A 23,713-nucleotide genomic window follows, 5' to 3' on the forward strand; every position below is an offset into this window, starting at 1 on the left:
GCCGTATATTACTGATGTGTGTGTAAAATTTGGTGAGTTTTGAAGCATGTTAAGGGGGTCAAAGTAGTGCGCAAAGCTGCGGAAGAATAATAATAATAATAATAATAAAACCTTAGAAATTCAATAGGTCCTTATGTCCCATTGCATAAGGACTCCCTGTGGGAGTCCTTTTGCAATGGGCCATGGCGGGCCCTAATAAACCAAAATAAAAACTAGAACAGCCTATAGCTATAACTAGTATGCATATATCTAAAAAAAAGGCTTTTTTAAAAAGAAGGGTTTTTAAGCCTTTTTTAAAAGCATCCACAGTCTGTGGTGCCCTCAGGTGGTCAGGGAGAGCGTTCCACAGACTGGGGGCGGCGGAGCAGAAAGCCCGGTCTCCCATTGTTTGTAGCTTTGTCCTCGGAGGTTGGAGGTGGTTAGCCTGTCCGGAGCGGAGGTGTCGTGTGGAGGATTTGGGGGTGAGTAGTTCTTTGGGGCATTTCCATGGAGGCACTGGTGGGTTAGTAGGGAGACTTTGTATTCAATCCTGAGTGGAACAGGAAGCCAGTGAAAGGATTTGAGAATTGGTGTGATATGGTCATATTTCCGCACTCTCATCAGGATCCTAGCAGCACTATTCTGTAAACATGCTACACTACACACTGCATGAGGATACAATAAAAGCCATGCTAAGCTAAAGCTCCAGAATGTAAACAGAGGTGGGTGGATTGATACAAATATCAACAGCAATGATACCAAGTGCAGTATCAGTTTGTGTTCAATACAGTGATTAGATTGATATATATATATATTTTTTAATAAAGCAGGAAATACCTTTAAGTTTAAATCATAGCCAATAGTAGCTTTTGTTTATGGTGACTTCTTTTGCACTATTGAATTTATTTTGGCTCAAAATATTGTAAGTAATCAAATTAATCATTCAAATATTTTAATGATATTCTTGCACTGCCATCCTGTTTTTTTGAAATTATAATTGTGATCTAAACTTCAATTAGAAGTTGAGGTGACCGACAACACAACAAACACAACACAAAGAACAACTTTCTGTAAGCAAGCGGAAACAGAAACAGAAATTTGACATGGAATCTTGACATTTACTGTATTATGACTTCAGGCCTACCATATATCTGTATGACTATAAGGCGCTAGTTTTTTCCAATGCTTTGAACCCTGCGGCTATTAAAACGGTGCGGCTAATTCATGGATTCTTCTTAGCTAACGACAATCATGTTTGGTGTTCGACAAATAGTTTTCATTTACGCCGACAGGAACACTAAAAAAGGTGCGTTATTGTTTTTGACTATAGTGCCATCTTTTGGACGAGTTCGCTGTTTTGTTCCTTTTTACCGGAAGTTTACATCCATAATGTTCCTGCTCATCACTCCAAGCCACGTTTGTCAGTTTTACTATATAACTAAAAACAATTCTTACTTACTAAATCATCCCAGGTAGGAGTGTTTTAATGCATATTGTATGTGCCATCGTAATGTCATCAAGCTGGTGCCAATAGCATTAGCTCATATGCTAACACGTTTACGAGTGTCTGTGTCGGTATTAGTAACTTAAAACGGCATTTTTCGTGTATTTTCAGTTTCACAAAGTCCTCAGTAAATTCACCAAAAACGTCACCGTGGAGTTATTGAGTGGGTTTAGTTGATTGGAGGGCTAGCTTCCACACAATGACTTCTGTTTTGTGTGATCAGCCGTTTTACTGCCCTGTTACAGGCACCGTTTGGAAACAATTAAGGTATGTAAACAAACATCTTTCGTACCGGTGTATATCTGCATTTTATGGCGCAACCAATAAATGTAAAAATTAGAAATGTCCGATAATATCGGCCTGCCGATAAATGCGTTAAAATGTAATATCGTAAATTATTGGTATCGTTTTTTTTATTATCGGTATCGTTTTTTTTTAATGTATTTTTTTTAATTAAATCAACATAAAAAACACAAGATACACTTACAATTAGTGCACCAACCCAAAAAAACTTCCTCCCCCATTTACACTCATTCATTCACACTCATTTCTGTTATTAATGTTCTGGTTCCTACATTATATATCAATATATATCAATACAGTCTGCAAGGGATACAGTCCGTAAGCACACATGATTGTGCGTGCTGCTGGTCCACTAATAGTACTAACCTTTAACAGTTAATTTGACTCATTTTCATTAATTACTGGTTTCAATGTAACTGTTTTTATATTGTTTTACTTTCTTTTTTATTCAAGAAAATGTTTTTAATTTATTTATATTATTTTATTTTATAAAAAAATTTTTAAAGTACCTTATCTTCACCATACCTGGTTGTCCAAATTAGGCATAATAATGTGTTAATTCCACGACTGTATATATCGGTTGATATCGGTATCGGTAATTAAAGAGTTGGACAATATCGGATATCGGCAAAAAGCCATTATCGGACATCCCTACTTAAAATGTTTACTAATCCTAAAACTTGGCTTAAACACCGGTGCACTCTACTGCCCAGAAATGACGGTAGTTAACACATTTAGTCACATGGTTAAATGGTGATTCTGAAATGAACACTTAGGATCTCAGTAAACTATCCAGTCTATAGCAGTGTTGCCAAAACGTGAAAAAGTGCTAACTCTCCGTAGGCCAAACAGGGATTTTTACCATGCAACAGCACCACCAGTGAGGAATTTGGCCTCATACCAGCAATAATTCATTAAGATTGTCACACAGTCCTGTGCCTAATTCAATTAGCATTCAACTCCGCCTCTTTTATCCACATTTTTAACCTCAAAACGACCAAAAAAGGTCATTTTCTGCAGACGTTGGCCATTTCCAGGTGTTGCTCCAAAACCAGTTGGTCCTTTATATTTCATCCCATCGCTTTCAAACTTGACCCAGACTGATTATGCATGAGAAGCGTTTAGGTTTTCATTTTAGGTTCGTGGGCGAAGAAGCATGGTCACCAAGATTATACTTCTCTAAGTCACAACTTCACGGTGGAGTCTCAAATTCAAACGCAACTAGTAAACTTAAAAAAAAAATAAAAAAAATATATATATATATATATATATATATATATATATATATATATATATATATATATATATATATATATATATGTCTTAATAAGGTTATCCAAAAAATAGTGCTCGATACCGTAGTAGAGCGCAATATATGTATGTGTGGGAAAAAAATCACAAGACTATTTCATCTCTACAGGCCTGTTTCATGAGGGGGCGTTCCCTCAATCATCAGGAGATTTTAATGGGAGCATTCGTATACCATGGTTTATATAGGGCACAGAGTGGGTGGGTACAGGCTGGCGTAGGGGCGTGGTGATTGGCTCATGTGTTACCTAGGAGGTGTTTCCGTCTGTGGCGGCATGCTGTTACAATTTTGCTGCGCTTGTTGAGGGATGACAGGTCTGGACGGTAAATAATAAACAGTTTCTCTTTCAAGCATAGGTTGCATCTTTTATTACCACTATTGTAAGGTGTGCTGGATGCAAGAATTTGCCATGTTATTGAATATTCAACATTATTGTCTTTGAGGTCCCAAATGTGTTTGCTGAGTTCTGTGGTATTCCGCAGGTTTTGGTTCCTGAAAGAAGCCTTGTGATTGTTCCATCTGGTTTTGAATTCTCCCTCGGTTAATCCTACATATGTGTCGGATGTGTTAATGTCCTTGCGTGTTACCTTAGATTGGTAGACAACTGATGTTTGTAAGCACCCCCCGTTGAGAGGGCAATCAGGTTTCTTTCGACACTTACAGCCTTTGTTGGTTTTGGAGTCGCTCTGTCCGGGGGCCGACGGCTCATTTGCAATTGTTTTGTTGTGGTTTGAGATGATCTGTCGTATATTGTTCATACAGCTGTAGCTCAATTTAATGTTGTTCTTGTTGAATACTTTTCTTAGGGTGTTGTCTTTGGGAAAGTGTTTGTCAATCAGATTGAGGAATTTGTGTCCAATGTTAGTTGAGACGTTTTTGCTGTATGGGGGGTTGTACCAGATGATGTCGTTTCGTTTTCTGTTCTTTTTTGGCTGGTTTCCTGGCGTGGGTTCATAGGTGAGGGTGAAATTGTATCCGCTTTCATCAAGGGCTTTTTGGTACGGGGGGGTTGCTTGGTCAAATTCAGCTTTGCTAGATGACAGCATCGATAGCCTTTTATTAATTCCGGTAGGTATTCTTTTCGTGGTGGTGGGTGGGTGGTTGCTGTCATGGTGCACGTATTGGAGTGTTGTGTTGGGTTTCGTGAATGGTTGGTAGCTGTTATTTCTCAGGTTGAAAGTGACGTCAAGGAAGTTGACGGTTTGCTTGTTGGCTTCAATCGTGATCCGTAGGCCGTTCTCTTTGAAAATTTGGCATATGCGCTTCTTGGTATTCTCGCTGCTCCTTGGCGAGGCGCGACACACTGCCAGTCCGCTCTTTGAAAATTTGGCATATGCGCCACAGCCAACAAGGGCTGAACTGGACATTGAGGACAGGGTGGACGCCACAGCCAACAAGGAAGCCTTCATCACATTGAAGGACCACAAACCCAACTTCGCAAATAACCCAACATGCCGACTAATAAACCCAACTAAATCTGAAATAGGAAAAATCAGCAAAATAATCCTGGACAGAGTCAACACAAAAATCAAGGACAAAACACCACTCAACCAATGGAGAAATACAGCAGCAGTAATCAAATGGTTCAACAACATCCAAGACAAACAACAGCACAACTTTATCTCCTTTGATATCGAAGAATTTTACCCTTCCATCACGCAAGACCTACTGACTCAAGCACTAGACTTCGCCTCAGACTACGACTCAATCACAGGCAACGAAAGAAACATCATCATCCACGCAAAAAACTCCACTCTCATCCACAACAGTACACCATGGCAAAAAAAGAACAATGCAACATTTGACGTCACTATGGGAAGTTTTGACGGAGCAGAAACGTGTGAACTCGTTGGGAGTTTCCTCCTCTCCCAGCTCGCTAGCCTCAATCTGAACCTTGGTATTTACCGTGATGACGGACTGGCAGTGTGTCGCGCCTCGCCAAGGAGCAGCGAGAATACCAAGAAGCGCATATGCCAAATTTTCAAAGAGAACGGCCTACGGATCACGATTGAAGCCAACAAGCAAACCGTCAACTTCCTTGACGTCACTTTCAACCTGAGAATTAACAGCTACCAACCATTCACGAAACCCAACACAACACTCCAATACGTGCACCATGACAGCAACCACCCACCCACCACCACGAAAAGAATACCTACCGGAATTAATAAAAGGCTATCGATGCTGTCATCTAGCAAAGCTGACTTTGACCAAGCAACCCCCCCGTACCAAAAAGCCCTTGATGAAAGCGGATACAATTTCACCCTCACCTATGAACCCACGCCAGGAAACCAGCCAAAAAAGAACAGAAAACGAAACGACATCATCTGGTACAACCCCCCATACAGCAAAAACGTCTCAACTAACATTGGACACAAATTCCTCAATCTGATTGACAAACACTTTCCCAAAGACAACACCCTAAGAAAAGTATTCAACAAGAACAACATTAAATTGAGCTACAGCTGTATGAACAATATACGACAAATTATCTCAAACCACAACAAAACAATTGCAAATGAGCCGTCGGCCCCCGGACAGAGCGACTCCAAAACCAACAAAGGCTGTAAGTGTCGAAAGAAACCTGATTGCCCTCTCAACGGGGGGTGCTTACAAACATCAGTTGTCTACCAATCTAAGGTAACACGCAAGGACATTAACACATCCGACACATATGTAGTATTAACCGAGGGAGAATTCAAAACCAGATGGAACAATCACAAGGCTTCTTTCAGGAACCAAAACCTGCGGAATACCACAGAACTCAGCAAACACATTTGGGACCTCAAAGACAATAATGTTGAATATTCAATAACATGGCAAATTCTTGCATCCAGCACACCTTACAATAGTGGTAATAAAAGATGCAACCTATGCTTGAAAGAGAAACTGTTTATTATTTACCGTCCAGACCTGTCATCCCTCAACAAGCGCAGCGAAATTGTAACAGCATGCCGCCACAGACGGAAACACCTCCTAGGTAACACATGAGCCAATCACCACGCCCCTACGCCAGCCTGTACCCACCCACTCTGTGCCCTATATAAACCATGGTATACGAATGCTCCCATTAAAATCTCCTGATGATTGAGGGAACCCCCCCCTCATGAAACAGGCCTGTAGAGATGAAATAGTCTTGTGATTTTTTTCCCACACATACATATATATATATATATATATATATATATATATATATATATATATATATATATATATATATATATATATATATATATATATATATATATATATATATATATATATATATATATATACACAGTATATATATATGTATATATATTAGTGTTGTCCCGATACCAATATTTTGGTACCGGTACCAAAATGTATTTCAATACTTTTCTAAATAAAGGGCACCACAAAAAATTACATTATTGGCTTGATTTTAACAAAACATCTTACGGTACAATAAACATATGTTTCTTATTGCAAGTTTGTCCTTTAAAAAAATAGTCAACATACAAGACAACTTGTCTTTTATTATTAGTAAGCAAACAAAGGTTCCTAATTTAGCTGCTGACATATGCAGTAACATATTGTGTCATTTTCCATTCTATTATTTTGTCAAAATTATTAAGGACAAGTGGTAGAAATGTAATTATTAATCTACTTGTTCATTTACTGTTAATATCTGCTTATTTTCTCTATTAACATGTTCTATCTACACTTCTGTTAAAATGTAATAATCACTTATTATTCTGTCGTTTGATACTTTACATTAGTTTTGGATGATACCACAAATTTGTGTATCAATCCGATACCAAGTAGTTACAGGATCATATATTTGTCATATTCAAAGTCCTCATGTGTCCAGGGACATATTTCCTGACTTTATAAACATAATATACATGTTTTTTTAAAACGAAAGAAGATTTTATGATGCTAAAAAATATCGATGTAATCATAGTAGTATCGACGAGATACGCTACTGTACTTGGTATCATTACAGTGGATGTCAAGTGTAGATCCAACCATGGCGTTTGTTTACATTGTGACGCCGGTGAGCTACGGTGTGTAGTGAAGCATGTTTAGCTATTCCTCGTCCTGCAGGGATGATACTTGTAAGAAACTTACTTTATTTGTCGCCATGGAGACCAGGATCAGTGATTTAGAAGTAGCTAAAACACTGCCGACTGCGGATGGACTTTAGCCGCTAGCTAGCTAGCCATGTATTAAAGCACCTCTTCCTGAGGGAGTTTCAGTGTTATAACTTCACCTTTATCGTTAGTTTTTAAGCCAAAATGCGTCCGTTCTCCCTTTTCTGTCTACACACTGCGTCTGCTTGTAAGTACTCCGTGATTGTGCGCTGCCGAACATGCTCCTCTGCTCGTAAACCAGCAATGACACGACGTGACGACGGGGGCCCTGGGGGGTGGGGGACCGGTACTTTTTACTGGCAGTATAGTACAGAATATGGTTCATTAGTATCACGGTACTATACTAATACCGGTATACCGTACAACCCTAACAGATATATAATGTTTTTTCGTTTCCCTCCATTTGTGCACATTTTTATCTTTTCATATTTTATACTTTTATCAAACTTTTTTTAATTTTTTTACACACACAAATCGCAACACGGCTCCACACAGATTGTTTTTGTTTTTTTTTACTCAGACACACAGATCGCAACACATAGATATAGATTTTTTTACACACACACAGATGGCAACGCGGATTCCCAGAGATTGTTTTTCACACACATATGTATGTATATATATATATATATATATATTTTATTTTTTTATTATTATTTTATTTTTTTACGGTAGCTGAGTCACCAGAATTTACAGTAAAAATTTAGTGGGGGTTTTTTTTTTGCATCAAATTATTGTATAGTGACAAATGGTACCACTGTTGTTTTAATGTTAAAATAATGGTGATTTGAGCTGCAAATTTTTTTTTTGCCGTAAAACTATGGCCATTTAAAAAAAAATTTTTTTACAGTGCATTACTGTAAATCTGATGATTTTACGATAAATTTCTGCCAGGTCTTTACAGTAAAATCTTCTGACTCTTTTACAGTGTAGCCTTGCGGACATCATTGCTTGTGCAGCTTGAAAGGGGTCAGCATGATTTAATTAATGAATTTAATTTAAGACATATTATTACATACACATGTATGTAATAATATGTGTTAAATTAAATGTATATTTTGTTTATTATTAGCTGTGCATATGTGCTAACATAAAAAAGATGTAATGAATCAGATGGATTATGACAGCCTGGCTGCCTTGAACACATGTCACCACTCCTTCTTATATGGAGGTGAATTCTATTACTTGTTCTATGGTTATCATCACACTCTCTGTGCCATCACTGGTCACTTAAGTTAGAGACTTATTGTTTTTGGTCTTTCTTCCGGAATATTTTGGGTTGAACACAAGTAGTTGAACACAAATGTGAAGTGAATTCATCATAATGTTAGTTTACATTTGACTTTTTCATCTGCTCCCCATCTTGACCTCTGACCTGGCCAGTTGTGCCGTTCTGGTCCGTACCGCATCGCTGACGTGCTGTGCAACGCCGTGATGGTGATTGTGCCACGCCGCGCTTGTGTCGCCTTGCTTGGTCCGTGCCATTTGTACAGGCGTGTGTTTGGGGTGCTAATGAGGGGTGGGGGGAGTCGGTGGGATACAGCTGGATGGAGCGCTGAATAGGTAACCATGGTAACTGTGGGCGAACATTTGAATGCAGCACCAGTGAGAGCAAAGCTGGGAAAGGAAGCTGCAGTGTGTGCGTATGTGTCAAGTGTGTGTGTGTGTAAAAATAAAGGGGAAGGGGGGTCAGGGGGTTAATGTGTGACATTGTAGCAGGTTAATGTTTCATCAAAGTGCGAGGTCACTGCACTGTCTGTTCTATTCCAATGCGACTGGACACTGCATGGGCGAGGGGGGCGTGACAGCAGGTGATGAGTGTCTTAAATACTTTGGTTTAGGAACTAGAAATCAGGGGCGCAGTAAAAAAACAAAAAAACAACACATTTTTCATTTTAATTTATTTATTAAATTTCTTTTAAATTATTGTTTCTGTGTGGAGTTTGCATGTTCTCCCCGTGACTGCGTGGGTTCCCTCCGGGTACTCCGGCTTCCTCCCACCTCCAAAGACATGCACCTGGGGATAGGTTGATTGGCAACACTAAATTGGCCCGAGTGTGTGAATGTTGTCTGTCTATCTGTGTTGGCCCTGTGATGAGATGGCGACTTGTCCAGGGTGGATCCCGCCTTCCGCCCGATTGTAGCTGAGATAGGCTCCAGCACCCCCCGCGACCCCGAAAGGGGTAAGCGGCAGAAAATGGATGGATGGATGTTGTGTGTGTGTGTATATATATATATATATATATATATATATATATATATATATATATATATACATACATACATTTATACATATTTTTAAGTAAAACATTTTCTAAAAGTATTTTTTTTACTTTAAAAAGAATATATGTATATATGTATAATTTAAAATGTGTATTCAATTGTTGTATTTTAGAATGTTCTAAATATTTATATATATACATATATATTATTTTCAAATAAAAAATAACTTTTGAATTTTTTTTATTCTTTATAATATATTGTATATATATATATATATATATATATATATATATATATATATACATATATATATATGTGCGTGTGTATATAATGTGTGTATATATGTCTATATATACATGTGTGTATATTATTTTCAAATAAAAAAAATATTTTTTGAATTTTTTATTTGAAAATTATATATATTATGTATGTATGTATGTATATATATATATATATATAATATAAATATATATATATATATATATACATACATTTATACATATTTTTAAGTAAAACATTTTCTAAAAGTATTTTTTTAATTTAAAAAGAATACATGTATATATGTATAATTTAAAATGTGTATTCAATTGTTGTATTTTAGAATGTTTTAAATATTTATATATATACATATATATTATTTTCAAATAAAAAATAACTTTTGAATTTTTTTTATTCTTTATAATATATTGTATATATATATATATATATATATATATATATATGTGCGTGTGTATATAATGTGTGTATATATGAGTGTGTATATATGTCTATATATACATGTGTGTATATTATTTTCAAATAAAAAAAATATTTTTTGAATTTTTTATTTGAAAATTATATATATTATGTATGTATGTATGTATATATATATATATATATAATATAAATATATATATATATATATACATACATTTATACATATTTTTAAGTAAAACATTTTCTAAAAGTATTTTTTTTATTTAAAAAGAATATCTGTATATATGTATAATTTAAAATGTGTATTCAATTGTTGTATTTTAGAATGTTTTAAATATTTATGTATATACATATGTATTATTTTCAAATAAAAAAATAACTTTTTTTGAATTTTTTTTATTCTTTATAATATATTGTATGTATATATATATATATATATATATATATGTGTGCGTGTGTATATAATGTGTATATATGAGTGTGTATATATGTATACATGTGTGTATATTATTTTCAAATAAAAAAAATTTTTTTTGAATTTTTTATTTGAAAATTATATTTATTATGTATGTATGTATGTATGTATATATATATATATATATACATATAATATGTATGTACAGTATATATATATTTATATAAAATATGTGTATGTATAAATAAAATAAAACAAGTGTGCGAAAGTCTATGAAGGTGACAAGAATTACATTATAATGGGGGGGGGCTGCTGATTTATCAGTGTGTCCTTGTGTGTGTTTGAGTGTCATTGTCATTATTGATCACCCCCCCACCCCCGCCTCTCGACCTATTTGCTCCGCCCCCCTCAGGAGCAACCTGGCTGCATGTCATCTGTTTCATATTCATGCTGCTGTATGTTGTCATTCACCTCCATCTTCTTCTTCTTCTTCTTCTTCTTCTCTGACTGAGGTTATGAATATTAATGCTTCTTCTTCTCCTCCTCCTTGTTCTCACATCTCTTTTACTCTCTGGCCGCACTATTTATACCGTCTCTTTATCCCTCATCCTCCCTCTGCAGCTGCTCGGTATTCGTCTCTGACTTTGCTGTTGATAATTCCCTCATCCGCCCGCAGACAAACACTCATCAGATTAATAATCCCACTCTCTCGTCTTCAAAGCCCCGTCGTTCCATCCGCGGTTAACAAGGAGCTCGCCGCGCCCGATGCGGCCTGCTCGCGTCCCCGCCACCTGCAGATGCTAGCCGCCATCAGCGCTAACGTCTGGAATTAGCATCGGAATTGGCATTTTACAAAACTATAAACCAGTGAAGTTGGTAAATAAAAACAGAATACAATGATTTGCAAATCATTTTCAACTTATATACAATTGAATAGACTGCAAAGACAAGATATTTAATGTTCCAACTGAGAAATGTTTTTATTTTCTTTATTTTTTTTTTGCAAATAATCATTAACTTAGAATTTAATGGCAGCAACACATTGCAAAAAAGTTGGCACAGGAGCATTTTTACCACTGTGTTACATGGCCTTTCCATTTAACAACACTCAGTAAACATTTGGGAACTGAGGAGACCAATTTTTGAAGCTTCTCAGGTGGAATTCTTTCCCATTCTTGCTTGATGTACAGCTTAAGTTGTTCAACAGTCCGGTTGTGGTATTTTAGGCTTCATAATGCGCCACACATTTTCAATGGGAGACAGGTCTGGACTACAGGCAGGCCAGTCTAGTACCCGCACTCTTTTACTATGAAGCCACGCTGTTGTAACACGTGGCTTGGCATTGTCTTGCTGAAATAAGCAGGGGCGTCCATGACAACGTTGCTTGGATGGCAACATATGTTGCTCCAAAACCTGTATGTACCTTTCAGCATTAATGGTGCCATCACAGATGTGTAATTACCCATGCCTTGGGCACTAATACACCCCCATACCATCACAGATGCTGGCTTTTCAACTTTGGTTCTCTTTCTCTTTGGTCCGGAGGATATGACGTCCACAGTTTCCAAAAACAATTTGAAATGTGCACTTGTCAGACCACAGAATCACTTTTCCACTCTGCATCAGTCCATCTTAGATGAGCTCAGGCCTAGCAAAGCCAGCAGCGTTTCTGGGTGTTGTTGATAAATGGCTTTCGCTTTGCATAGTAGAGTTTTAACTTGCACTTACAGATGTAGCGACCAACTGTAGTTACTGACAGTGGTTTTCTGAAGTGTTCATGAGCCCATGTGGTGATATCCTTTACACACTGATGTCGCTTTTTGATGGTCCGTAATATCATCGCCTACGTGCAGTGATTGCAACGGGCCGTAGATGGTGAAATCCCTAAATTCCTTGCAATAGCTCGTTGAGAAATGGTTGTTCTTAAACAATTTGCTCACGCGTTTGTTGACAAAGTGGTGACCCTCGCCCCATCCTTGTTTGTGAATGACTGAGCATTTCGTGGAAGCTGCTTTTATACCCAATCATGGCACCCACCTGTTCCCAATTAGCCTGTTCACCTGTGGGATGTTCCAAATAAGTGTTTGATGAGCATTCCTCAACTTTCTCAGTCTTTTTTGCCACTTCTGCCAGCTTTTTTGAAACATGTTGGAGGCATCACATTCCAAATGAGCTAATATTTGCAAAAAATAACAAAAGTTTACCAGTTCGAACGTTAAGTATCTTGTCTTTGCAGTCTATTCAATTGCATATAGGTTGAAAAGGATTTGCAAATCATTGTATTCTGTTTTTATTTAACATTTACACAACGTGCCAACTTCACTGGTATAAAAGCAGCTTCCATTAAATGCTCAGTCATTCACAAACGAGGATGGGGCGAGGGTCACCACTTTGTCAACAAATGCTTGAGCAAATTGTTTAAGAACAACATTTCTCAACGTGCTTTTGCAAGGAATTTAGGGTTTTCACCATCTACGGTCCGTAATATCATCAAAAGGTTCAGAGAATCCGGAGAGATCACTGCACTTAAGCGATGATATTACGCACCTTCGATCCCTCAGGCGGCACTGCATCAAAAAGCGACATCAGTGTGTAAAGGATATCACCACATGGGCTCAGGAACACTTCAGAAAACCACTGTCAGTAACTACAGTTGTAAGTGCAAGTTACAACTCTACTATGCAAAGCGAAAGCCATTTATCAACAACACCCAGAAACGCAGCCGGCTTCGCTGGGCCCGAGCTTATCTAAGATAGCCTGATGAAAAGTGTACTGTGGTCTGACGAGTGCACATTTCAAATTGTTTTTGTAAACTGTGGACGTCGTGTCCTCCGGACCAAAGAGGAAAAGAACCATCCAGATTGTCATAGGCGCAAAGTTGAAAAGCCAGCCTCTGTGATGGTATGGGGGTGTATTAGTGCCCAAGACATGGGTAACTTACACATCTGTGAAGGCACCATTAATGCTGAAAGGTACATACAGGTGTTGGAGCAACATATGTTGCTATCCAAGCACCGTTATTATGGACGCCCCTGCTTATTTCAACAAGACAATGCCAAGCCACGTGTTACATCAACGTGGCTTCATAGTAAAAGAGTGCAGGTACTAAAATGGCCTGCCTGTAGTCCAGACCTGTCTCCCATTGAAAATATGAAGCCTAAAATACAACAATGGACAACTTAAGCTGTACATCAAGCAAGAATGGGAAATAATTCCACCTGAAAAGCTTCAAAAATTGGTCTCCTCAGTTCCCAAACATCTACTGAGTGTTTATTAAAAGGAAAGGCCATGTAACACAGTGGTAAAAATGCTCCCGTGCCAACTTTTTTGCAACGTGTTGCTGCCATTAAATTCTAAGTTAATGATTATTTGTAAAAAATAAAAAATAAAAATAAATTCTCAGTTCGAACATGAAATATCTTGTCTTTGCAGTCTATTCAATTGAATATAAGTTGAAAAGGATTTGCAAATCTTTGTATTCTGTTTTTATTTACCATTTACACAATGTGCCAACTTCACTGGTTTTGGGTTTTGTACATTGTGTATTTTTGTTTGTTGTTAAATAAAAAACAATTAAAAAAAAGTTAACGTTATCAGAACCGCTGTGAGAAATAAACCTTTTGAAGTGAAAGTGAAAATAACTTTTGACAGCAGCACACTTAAAAAGGCATCAAGGATCGATTCTCCATTCTCTTTTAGTCATTTTCTTTGCAAGTCAAGTTTCTACATACCGGTACATGAAAAGTGTTGGTGTATTTTTGGGAAATTAAATTTTGTTGAAAAAGTTTGTTGCGATAAAAAATGCTATCTACAGATTAATCGAAAAAATAATCGATAGATTAGTTGATTCAAGAAATAATCCTTACCAAAATGGCAATCGTGAAAAGTGGATTTTTCGCGATCTTCTCCACGGTCCACTTTGGTACAGGACTTTGGTAAAAAGTTGCTGATGTGAATGAGGTCGCAGGTTAATTACAGGACGTCTGGTGCACCTGCCGTCGCCGCGGCGATGTGATGACTGCTGACACGGCGTCTGCTGGGGGATTACGTAGGATTTGATTTGAGCGCCGACACAAAAAGTTCTAATGCCTGCAAAAGATTCTTTCTGACAAGCTTCCCCCGATGACGAGCTATAAATGTCTCGCCATTATTTGTGGTGTTGGAGGAAAACAGTGAGTCTTTAATACGCTTTCTTCTTTGTCTTCTTTGTGTTCGCCTCTTGTTGCTCAACAGTGACTCTCGCCTTTGTGTCGCCAACAAGAGGAAGGAAGAAAGGCGGCGCGTCGCTTTATGTTCCCACAACAAGCAGGAACAACAGAGGAGCCCGAGCAGGAAAGGCGGGATGCGGCGCTGAGGAGGCGGAGCAGAGGGAAAGCCGAGGCTTCCTGGGACACGTGGGCCGCACCTTCAGATCGCAGCGCCGGGTCATGACCCAGTTGCCATGCGCATCGCCACGCTGACCTGCCTTCCCGGCCCTTCCCCCTTCCTCTTTCTGCTGGCCCAGCTGCTGCTGCACTTCCTGCTGCCCGGGTTCCAGCTGGTGGGCGCCGCCTCCTCCTCCTGCCCCGCCCACTGCACCTGCTCCAACCAGGCCAGCCGAGTCATCTGCACCAGGCAGAACCTGGACGACGTCCCCGAGAGCATCTCTGTCAACACGCGATACCTCAACCTGCAGGAGAACACCATCCAGGTGGGCCCAGACACTCATGTATTTGTTTAGACCGCCATCAATATCTTTTAGACCGCCATCAATACCTTTTAGACCGCCATCAATATCTTTTAGACCGCCGTCAATACTTTTAGACCGCCATCAATACCTTTAGACCTCTGTCAATGCCTTTTAGACCGCCATCAATACCTTTAGACCTCTGTCAATATCTTTTAGACCGCCATCAATACCTTTACACCTCTGTCAATACTTTTAGACCTCTGTCAATGCCTTTTAGACCGCCATCAATACCTTTAGACCTCTGTCAATATCTTTAAGACCGCCATCAATACCTTTAGACCTCTGTCAATATCTTTAAGACCGCCATCAATACCTTTAGACCGCCATCAATACCTTTAGACTTCTGTCAATGCCTTTTAGACCGCCATCAATACCCTTAGACCTCTGTCAATGCCTTTTAGACCGCCATCAATACCTTTAGACCTCTGTCAATGCCTTTTAGACCGCCATCAATACCTTTAGACCTCTGTCAATGCCTTTTAGACCGCCATCAATACCTTTAGACCGCCATCAATACCTGTAGACTTCTGTCAATGCCTTTTAGACCGCCATCAATACCTTTAGACCGCCATCAATACCTTTAGACATTTGTCAATACCTTTTAGACTTCTGTCAATTCCTTTTAGACTGCCATCAATACCTTTAGACCGCCATCAATACCTTTAGACCTCTGTCAATACCTTTTAGACCGCCATCAATACCTTTAGACCTCTGTCAATGCCTTTTAGACCGCCATCAATACCTTTAGACCTCTGTCAATGCCTTTTAGACCGCCATCAATATCCTTACACCGCCGTCAATACCTTTAGACCGCCGTCAATGCCTTTAGACGGCCATCAATATCCTTACACCGCCGTCAATACCTTTAGACGGCCGTCAATGCCTTTAGAACGCAATCAATACATTTTAGACCGCCATCAATCTCCTTACACCGCCATCAATACCTTTAGACCGCCATCAATACCTTTTAGACCGCCATCAATATCTTTTAGACCGCCGTCAATACTTTTAGACCGCCATCAATACCTTTAGACCTCTGTCAATGCCTTTTAGACCGCCATCAATACCTTTAGACCTCTGTCAATATTTTTTAGACCGCCATCAATACCTTTACACCTCTGTCAATGCCTTTTAGACCGCCATCAATACCTTTAGACCGCCATCAATACCTTTAGACCTCTGTCAATATCTTTAAGACCGCCATCAATACCTTTAGACCGCCATCAATACCTTTAGACTTCTGTCAATGCCTTTTAGACCGCCATCAATACCCTTAGACCTCTGTCAATGCCTTTTAGACCGCCATCAATACCTTTAGACCTCTGTCAATGCCTTTTAGACCGCCATCAATACCTTTAGACCTCTGTCAATGCCTTTTAGACCGCCATCAATACCTTTAGACCGCCATCAATACCTGTAGACTTCTGTCAATGCCTTTTAGACCGCCATCAATACCTTTAGACCGCCATCAATACCTTTAGACTCTGTCAATGCCTTTTAGACTTCTGTCAATTCCTTTTAGACTGCCATCAATACCTTTAGACCGCCATCAATACCTTTAGACCTCTGTCAATGCCTTTTAGACCGCCATCAATACCTTTAGACCTCTGTCAATGCCTTTTAGACCGCCATCAATATCCTTACACCGCCGTCAATACCTTTAGACCGCCGTCAATGCCTTTAGACGGCCATCAATATCCTTACACCGCCGTCAATACCTTTGGACGGCCGTCAATGCCTTTAGAACGCAATCAATACATTTTAGACCGCCATCAATCTCCTTACACCGCCATCAATACCTTTAGACCGCCATCAATACCTTTTAGACCGCCGTCAATACCTTTAGACGGCCATCAATGCCTTTAGAACGCAATCAATACATTTTAGACCGCCATCAATCTCCTTACACCGCCATCAATACCTTTTAAGCCGCCATCAATACCTTTAGACCTCTGTCAATGCCTTTTAGACCGCCATCAATATCCTTACACCGCCGTCAATACCTTTAGACCGCCGTCAATGCCTTTAGACGGCCATCAATATCCTTACACCGCCGTCAATACCTTTAGACGGCCGTCAATGCCTTTAGAACGCAATCAATACATTTTAGACCGCCATCAATCTCCTTACACCGCCATCAATACCTTTAGACCGCCATCAATACCTTTTAGACCGCCATCAATATCTTTTAGACCGGCGTCAATACTTTTAGACCGCCATCAATACCTTTAGACCTCTGTCAATGCCTTTTAGACCGCCATCAATACCTTTAGACCTCTGTCAATATCTTTTAGACCGCCATCAATACCTTTACACCTCTGTCAATGCCTTTTAGACCGCCATCAATACCTTTAGACCGCCATCAATACTTTTAGACCTCTGTCAATGCCTTTTAGACCGCCATCAATACCTTTAGACCTCTGTCAATATCTTTAAGACCGCCATCAATACCTTTAGACCGCCATCAATACCTTTAGACTTCTGTCAATGCCTTTTAGACCGCCATCAATACCCTTAGACCTCTGTCAATGCCTTTTAGACCGCCATCAATACCTTTAGACCTCTGTCAATGCCTTTTAGACCGCCATCAATACCTTTAGACCTCTGTCAATGCCTTTTAGACCGCCATCAATACCTTTAGACCGCCATCAATACCTGTAGACTTCTGTCAATGCCTTTTAGACCGCCATCAATACCTTTAGACCGCCATCAATACCTTTAGACTTCTGTCAATGCCTTTTAGACTTCTGTCAATTCCTTTTAGACTGCCATCAATACCTTTAGACCGCCATCAATACCTTTAGACCTCTGTCAATACCTTATAGACCGCCATCAATACCTTTAGACCTCTGTCAATGCCTTTTAGACCGCCATCAATACCTTTAGACCTCTGTCAATGCCTTTTAGACCGCCATCAATATCCTTACACCGCCGTCAATACCTTTAGACCGCCGTCAATGCCTTTAGACGGCCATCAATATCCTTACACCGCCGTCAATACCTTTGGACGGCCGTCAATGCCTTTAGAACGCAATCAATACATTTTAGACCGCCATCAATCTCCTTACACCGCCATCAATACCTTTAGACCGCCATCAATACCTTTTAGACCGCCGTCAATACCTTTAGACGGCCATCAATGCCTTTAGAACGCAATCAATACATTTTAGACCGCCATCAATCTCCTTACACCGCCATCAATACCTTTTAAGCCGCCATCAATACCTTTTAGACCGCCATCAAAATCCTTAGACCGCAATCAATGCCTTTTAGGCCACCGTCAATATCCTTAGGCCGCCATCAGTACCTTTAGAACGCAATCAATACATTTAGAATGTCAACGCCTTTTCGGCCGCCATCAATGCCCGCGTCAATGCCTTTTAGGCCAACGTCAATGCCTTTTAGGCCGCCATCAAAACGCTTGTTTAAGTCTCTGTGAGAAGGAGAGACAAGAAAGAGTGAAGAATAATCAATACTTTTAGACCGCCATCATAATTTTAGACCGCCGTTAATACCTTTAGACCGCCATCAAGGCCTTTAGACCGCCATCAATGCCTTTAGACCGCCATCAATACATTTTAGACCGCCGTCAATACATTTTAGACCGCCGTCAATACCTTTAGATCTCCGTCAATACCTTTAGACCGCCGTCAATACATTTTAGACCGCCGTCAATACCTTTAGACCTCCGTCAATACCTTTAGACCGCCTTCAATGTTTTTAGACCGCCATCAAGGCCTTTAGACCGCCATCAATGCCTTTAGACCGCCATCAATACATTTTAGACCGCCATCAATACCTTTAGACCGCCGTCAATACATTTTAGACCGCCGTCAATGCCTTTAGACCGCCATCAATGCCTTTAGACCGCCATCAATACATTTTAGACCGCCGTCAATGCCTTTAGACCGCCGTCAATGCCTTTAGACCGCCGTCAGTACCTTTAGACCGCTGTCAATTCCTTTAGACCGCCATCAATACCTTTTAGACCACCATCGATATCTTTAGACGGCCGTCAATGCCTTTGAAACGCAATCAATACCTTTTAGACCGCCATCAGTACCTTTAGACCGCCATCAATACATTTTAGACCGCCATCAATAACTTTAGAACATCAATACCTTTTCGGCCGCCATCAATGCCCGCCGTCAATACCTTTTAGGCCGCCGTCAACACCCGCCGTCAATGCCTTTTAGGCCGCCATCAATGCCTTTTAGGCCGCGCCAATATCCTTACACCTCCATCAGTACCTTGAGAACGCAGTCAATACATTTTAGACCGCCATCAATACATTTTCGGCCGCCATCAATGCCCGCCGTCAATGCCTATTAGGCCGCAGTCAACGACTTTTAGGCCGCCATCAACTCTCGCCGTCAATGCCTTTTAGGCTGCCATCAATGCCTGTTAGGCCACAGTCAATATCCTTACACCTCCATCAGTACCTTTAGAACGCAATCAATACATTTTAGATCGCCATCAGTACCTTTAGAACGCAATCAGTACATTTTAGATCGCCATCAGTACCTTTAGAACGCAATCAATACATTTTAGATCGCCATCAGTGCCTTTAGAACGCAATCAATACATTTTAGATCGCCATCAGTACCTTTAGAACGCAATCAATACATTTTAGATCGCCATCAGTACCTTTAGAACGCAATCAATACATTTTAGACCGCCATCAGTACTTTTAGAACGCAATCAATACAATGCCGATGCCTTTTATGCCGCCGCTGATCCCTTTAAGCCGCCATCAATATCCTTACAACGCCATCCATATCCTTACAACGCCCTCAATACATTTTACACCGCCATCAATCAATCAATCAATGTTTATTTATGTAGCCCCAAATCCCAAGTGTCTCAAAGGGCTGCACAAGCCACAACGACATTCTCGGCTCAATACCTTTTAGACCGTACTTGCCAACCTTAAGACCTCCGATTTCGGGAGGTGGGGGGTGGGGGGCGTGGTCGGGGGCGTGGTTGGGGGCGTGGCTAAGAGGGGAGGAGTATATTTACAGCTAGAATTCACCAAGTCAAGTATTTCATATATATATATATATATATATATATATATATATATATATATATGTATGTGTGGGGAAAAAAAATCACAAGACTATTTCATCTCTACAGGCCTGTTTCATGAGGGGGGGTACCCTCAATCGTCAGGAGATTTTAATGGGAGCATTCGCATACCATGGTTTATATAGGGCACAGAGTGGGTGGGTACAGGCTGGCCTAGGGGCGTGGTGATTGGCTCATGTGTTACCTAGGAGGTGTTTCCGTCTATGGCGGCATGTTGTTACAATTTCGCTGCGCTTGTTGAGGGATGACAGGTCTGGACGGTAAATAATAAACAGTTTCTCTTTCAAGCATAGGTTGCATCTTTTATTACCACTATTGTAAGGTGTGCTGGATGCAAGAATTTGCCATGTTATTGAATATTCAACATTATTGTCTTTGAGGTCCCAAATGTGTTTGCTGAGTTCTGTGGTATTTCGCAGGTTTTTGTTCCTGAAAGAAGCCTTGTGGTTGTTCCATCTGGTTTTGAATTCACCCTCGGTTAATCCTACATATGTGTCGGATGTGTTAATGTCCTTGCGTATTACCTTAGATTGGTAGACAACTGATGTTTGTAAGCACCCCCCGTTGAGGGGGCAATCAGGTTTCTTTCGACAGTTACATGCTTTGTTGGTTTTGGAGTCGTTCTGACTGGGGGTCGACGGCTCATTTGCAATTGTTTTGTTGTGGTTTGAGATGATTTGTCGTATATTGTTCATGCAGCTGTAGCTCAATTTGATGTTGTTCTTGTTGAATACTTTTCTTAGGTTGTTGTCTTTGGGAAAGTGTTTGTCAATCAGATTGAGGAATTTGTGTCCAATGTTCGTTGAGACGTTTTTGCTGTATGGGGGGTTGTACCAGATGATGCCGTTTCGTTTTCTGTTCTTTTTTGGCTGGTTTCCTGGCGTGGGTTCATAGGTGAGGGTGAAATTGTATCCGCTTTCATCAAGGGCTTTTTGGTACGGGGGGGTTGCTTGGTCAAATTCAGCTTTGCTAGATGACAGCATCGATAGCCTTTTATTGATTCCGGTAGGTATTCTTTTCGTGGTGGTGGGTGGATGGTTGCTGTCATGGTGCACGTATTGGAGTGTTGTGTTGGGTTTCGTGAATGGTTGGTAGCTGTTATTTCTCAGGTTGAAAGTGACGTCAAGGAAGTTGACGGTTTGCTTGTTGGCTATATATATATATATATATATATATATATCAATCTATGTATCTATCAAGAGGGACAGAGACAGCGCACAGTGCATGTGGATCACATGTTACCATGGCGAGAAAACATGGAGAGACTGCCAGTTATCTAGTCTCCACCAGTTACAGAAAATGTGCCATCAGTACAACTGGACAGTGCTGTTTCAGTTCCATCATCAGGACCATCAGTGAGTCAGACACAAACTAGTCTCATCATTGAACCAGATTCAAGGGCTGCTGAGTTGCCATTATCAGAACCCAGATCACCCACAACAAAAACCCCGCCAGTGATCCGCAGGTACCCAGAAAGGTTTCGAGTACCACCAAAAAAACTGAATCTCTGAAGACAGTATAAAAATCTGTGTTAAAGATGTACAAATACTGTTTGTATAATAACATGTTATTGTTTACAAATGAGGGTTAAGAGTTCAGTACTAAAAAAAAAAAAAGAATGTGGCTTAAGTACAGTTTTTTAAATGAGCTGCTGCATTTTTTGGTTGGGTTGTTTATTTCTTTTGAGTAATTTCTACAATTCTAAAAGGGGAGGAATGTAATGGAGTGATCTATGTTTGTCTGTTGCCATTTCCTGGTGAATGTTGGCTATAGCGTACTGGGGTTACTTTTTGGTTGGCCAACGATTTACGTGGTGTTGCGCACGTGACGTCAAGTGTGTGAGTCTGTTCTGAAGTCTACAGTAAAGAGACGTACTTCATCCCCTCGCCTGTTTATTGCCTCCAACTCAATATATTACAACAACGTTGCGTGGCCTCCAGGTCCGCATGAATTTCGGGAGATTTTCGGGAGAAAATTTGTCCCGGGAGGTTTTCGGGAGAGGCGCTGAATTTCGGGAGTCTCCCGGAAAATCCGGGAGGGTTGGCAAGTATGTTTTAGACCAGCATCAATACATTCTAGACCACCATCAATGCCTTTTAGACCACCATCAATGCCTTTTAGACCACCATCAATGCCTTTTAGACCACCATCAATGCCTTTTAGACCACCATCAATGCCTTTTAGACCACCATCAATGCCTTTTAGACCACCATCAATACCTTGTAGACCGCCATCAATAACTCAAAATCTACCCATAACATTTTGAGTTATGTTGCTAACCAACTAATTGACAAACAAGTAACAAAACAAAGCTGTAAAATTATTATAAAAATTTGATTTTTAATAATACAAACAATCGTCTTTAAATGAGAGCTGTCAAAGAATATTACATAAAAGATGAATTTGGATTATTCACGATTAATTGCAGTAAATTACATCATTTTAGTTGACTTTAAAAATGACTGCAATATTTTGTGAAAAAATTTAATTTTATTGTATTTATTGTAATTTTTCTACTCTTGATTGTACATCTTTTGTTTTTGTCCAAAACTTGCTAACAGTTTAATCTAACAACAATACTTGCTAAAAGAAAATTCTAAAGTATCGTCACATCAGTCATCTTTGCTGGTGTGCATGGCCCGTTTACCGACCGTGCAATAACACACCTTTCAGGTAACCATCCACGGTTAAGGTGACGGAGCACTTAAAATAAATTGTGCAATTAATCTGCATTTATACATGATTAATGGGATATTTTTGTCATTCATCGCATGCGCTGACGCGTTAACCTCAACAGCCCTGAACGATGGAATGTTTTTTTAGTAGAGGTGTCTATGATTCAAATATTTAATTGCGATTAATTGCATTTTGCCCGTAATTAATTGTGATTAATCACCTATAGTGTAACATTTTTTAAATCTTTATTAAGTGTGTACCTTCAAGTCTTAGGCTAAGACTATGTATTTAAATAGTATTTTCTAGACAATTTGTTTGATCAAGCATTACGCTTTTTTAACTAGCTCAACACAAAATGGACAGAAAGACTCTTTTAAAGGCACACACACACACTTAAGTTAAAGAAAAGTAACTTTAACTCGTTATTATTGTCTTAACTTTGACAGCTTGATGCCTCCTCAGGAAAATGCCGGTACTACAAGGGCAGTGCTTCCTTCCACTGTAAATTATGACCGTGTAAAACAATCTTTTAATTACTTTGACGTGTTTGTAATCAATTCTCTCGTCACAAACAAGCCAGCTTTTAATTGATGTAATCTGCAGAAAACAAACAACATCGATATTTGACATGACCTCTTAATTGTACACGTCTCATTGTGTTGTTTATCGCTGCAAG

At 39.6% G+C, this 23,713-nt stretch overlaps 1 protein-coding gene across 1 annotated transcript in view; it reads left to right on the forward strand.

Annotated features, from left to right (window-relative positions):
- The window catches only part of lrrc4ba (leucine rich repeat containing 4Ba), a 166,609-nt gene that overhangs the window by 120,944 nt on the left and 21,952 nt on the right, over positions 1-23,713 (forward strand). Inside the window, exon 2 of the mRNA XM_061981393.1 lies at positions 14,778-15,234. Within this exon, the coding sequence (XP_061837377.1) occupies positions 14,986-15,234 (249 nt within the window). The 5' untranslated portion in view covers positions 14,778-14,985. The remainder of the gene's footprint in view (positions 1-14,777; positions 15,235-23,713) is intronic.

Source organism: Nerophis lumbriciformis, linkage group LG24, assembly GCF_033978685.3.
Source record: "Nerophis lumbriciformis linkage group LG24, RoL_Nlum_v2.1, whole genome shotgun sequence".
Taxonomy (NCBI): Eukaryota; Metazoa; Chordata; class Actinopteri; order Syngnathiformes; family Syngnathidae; genus Nerophis; species Nerophis lumbriciformis.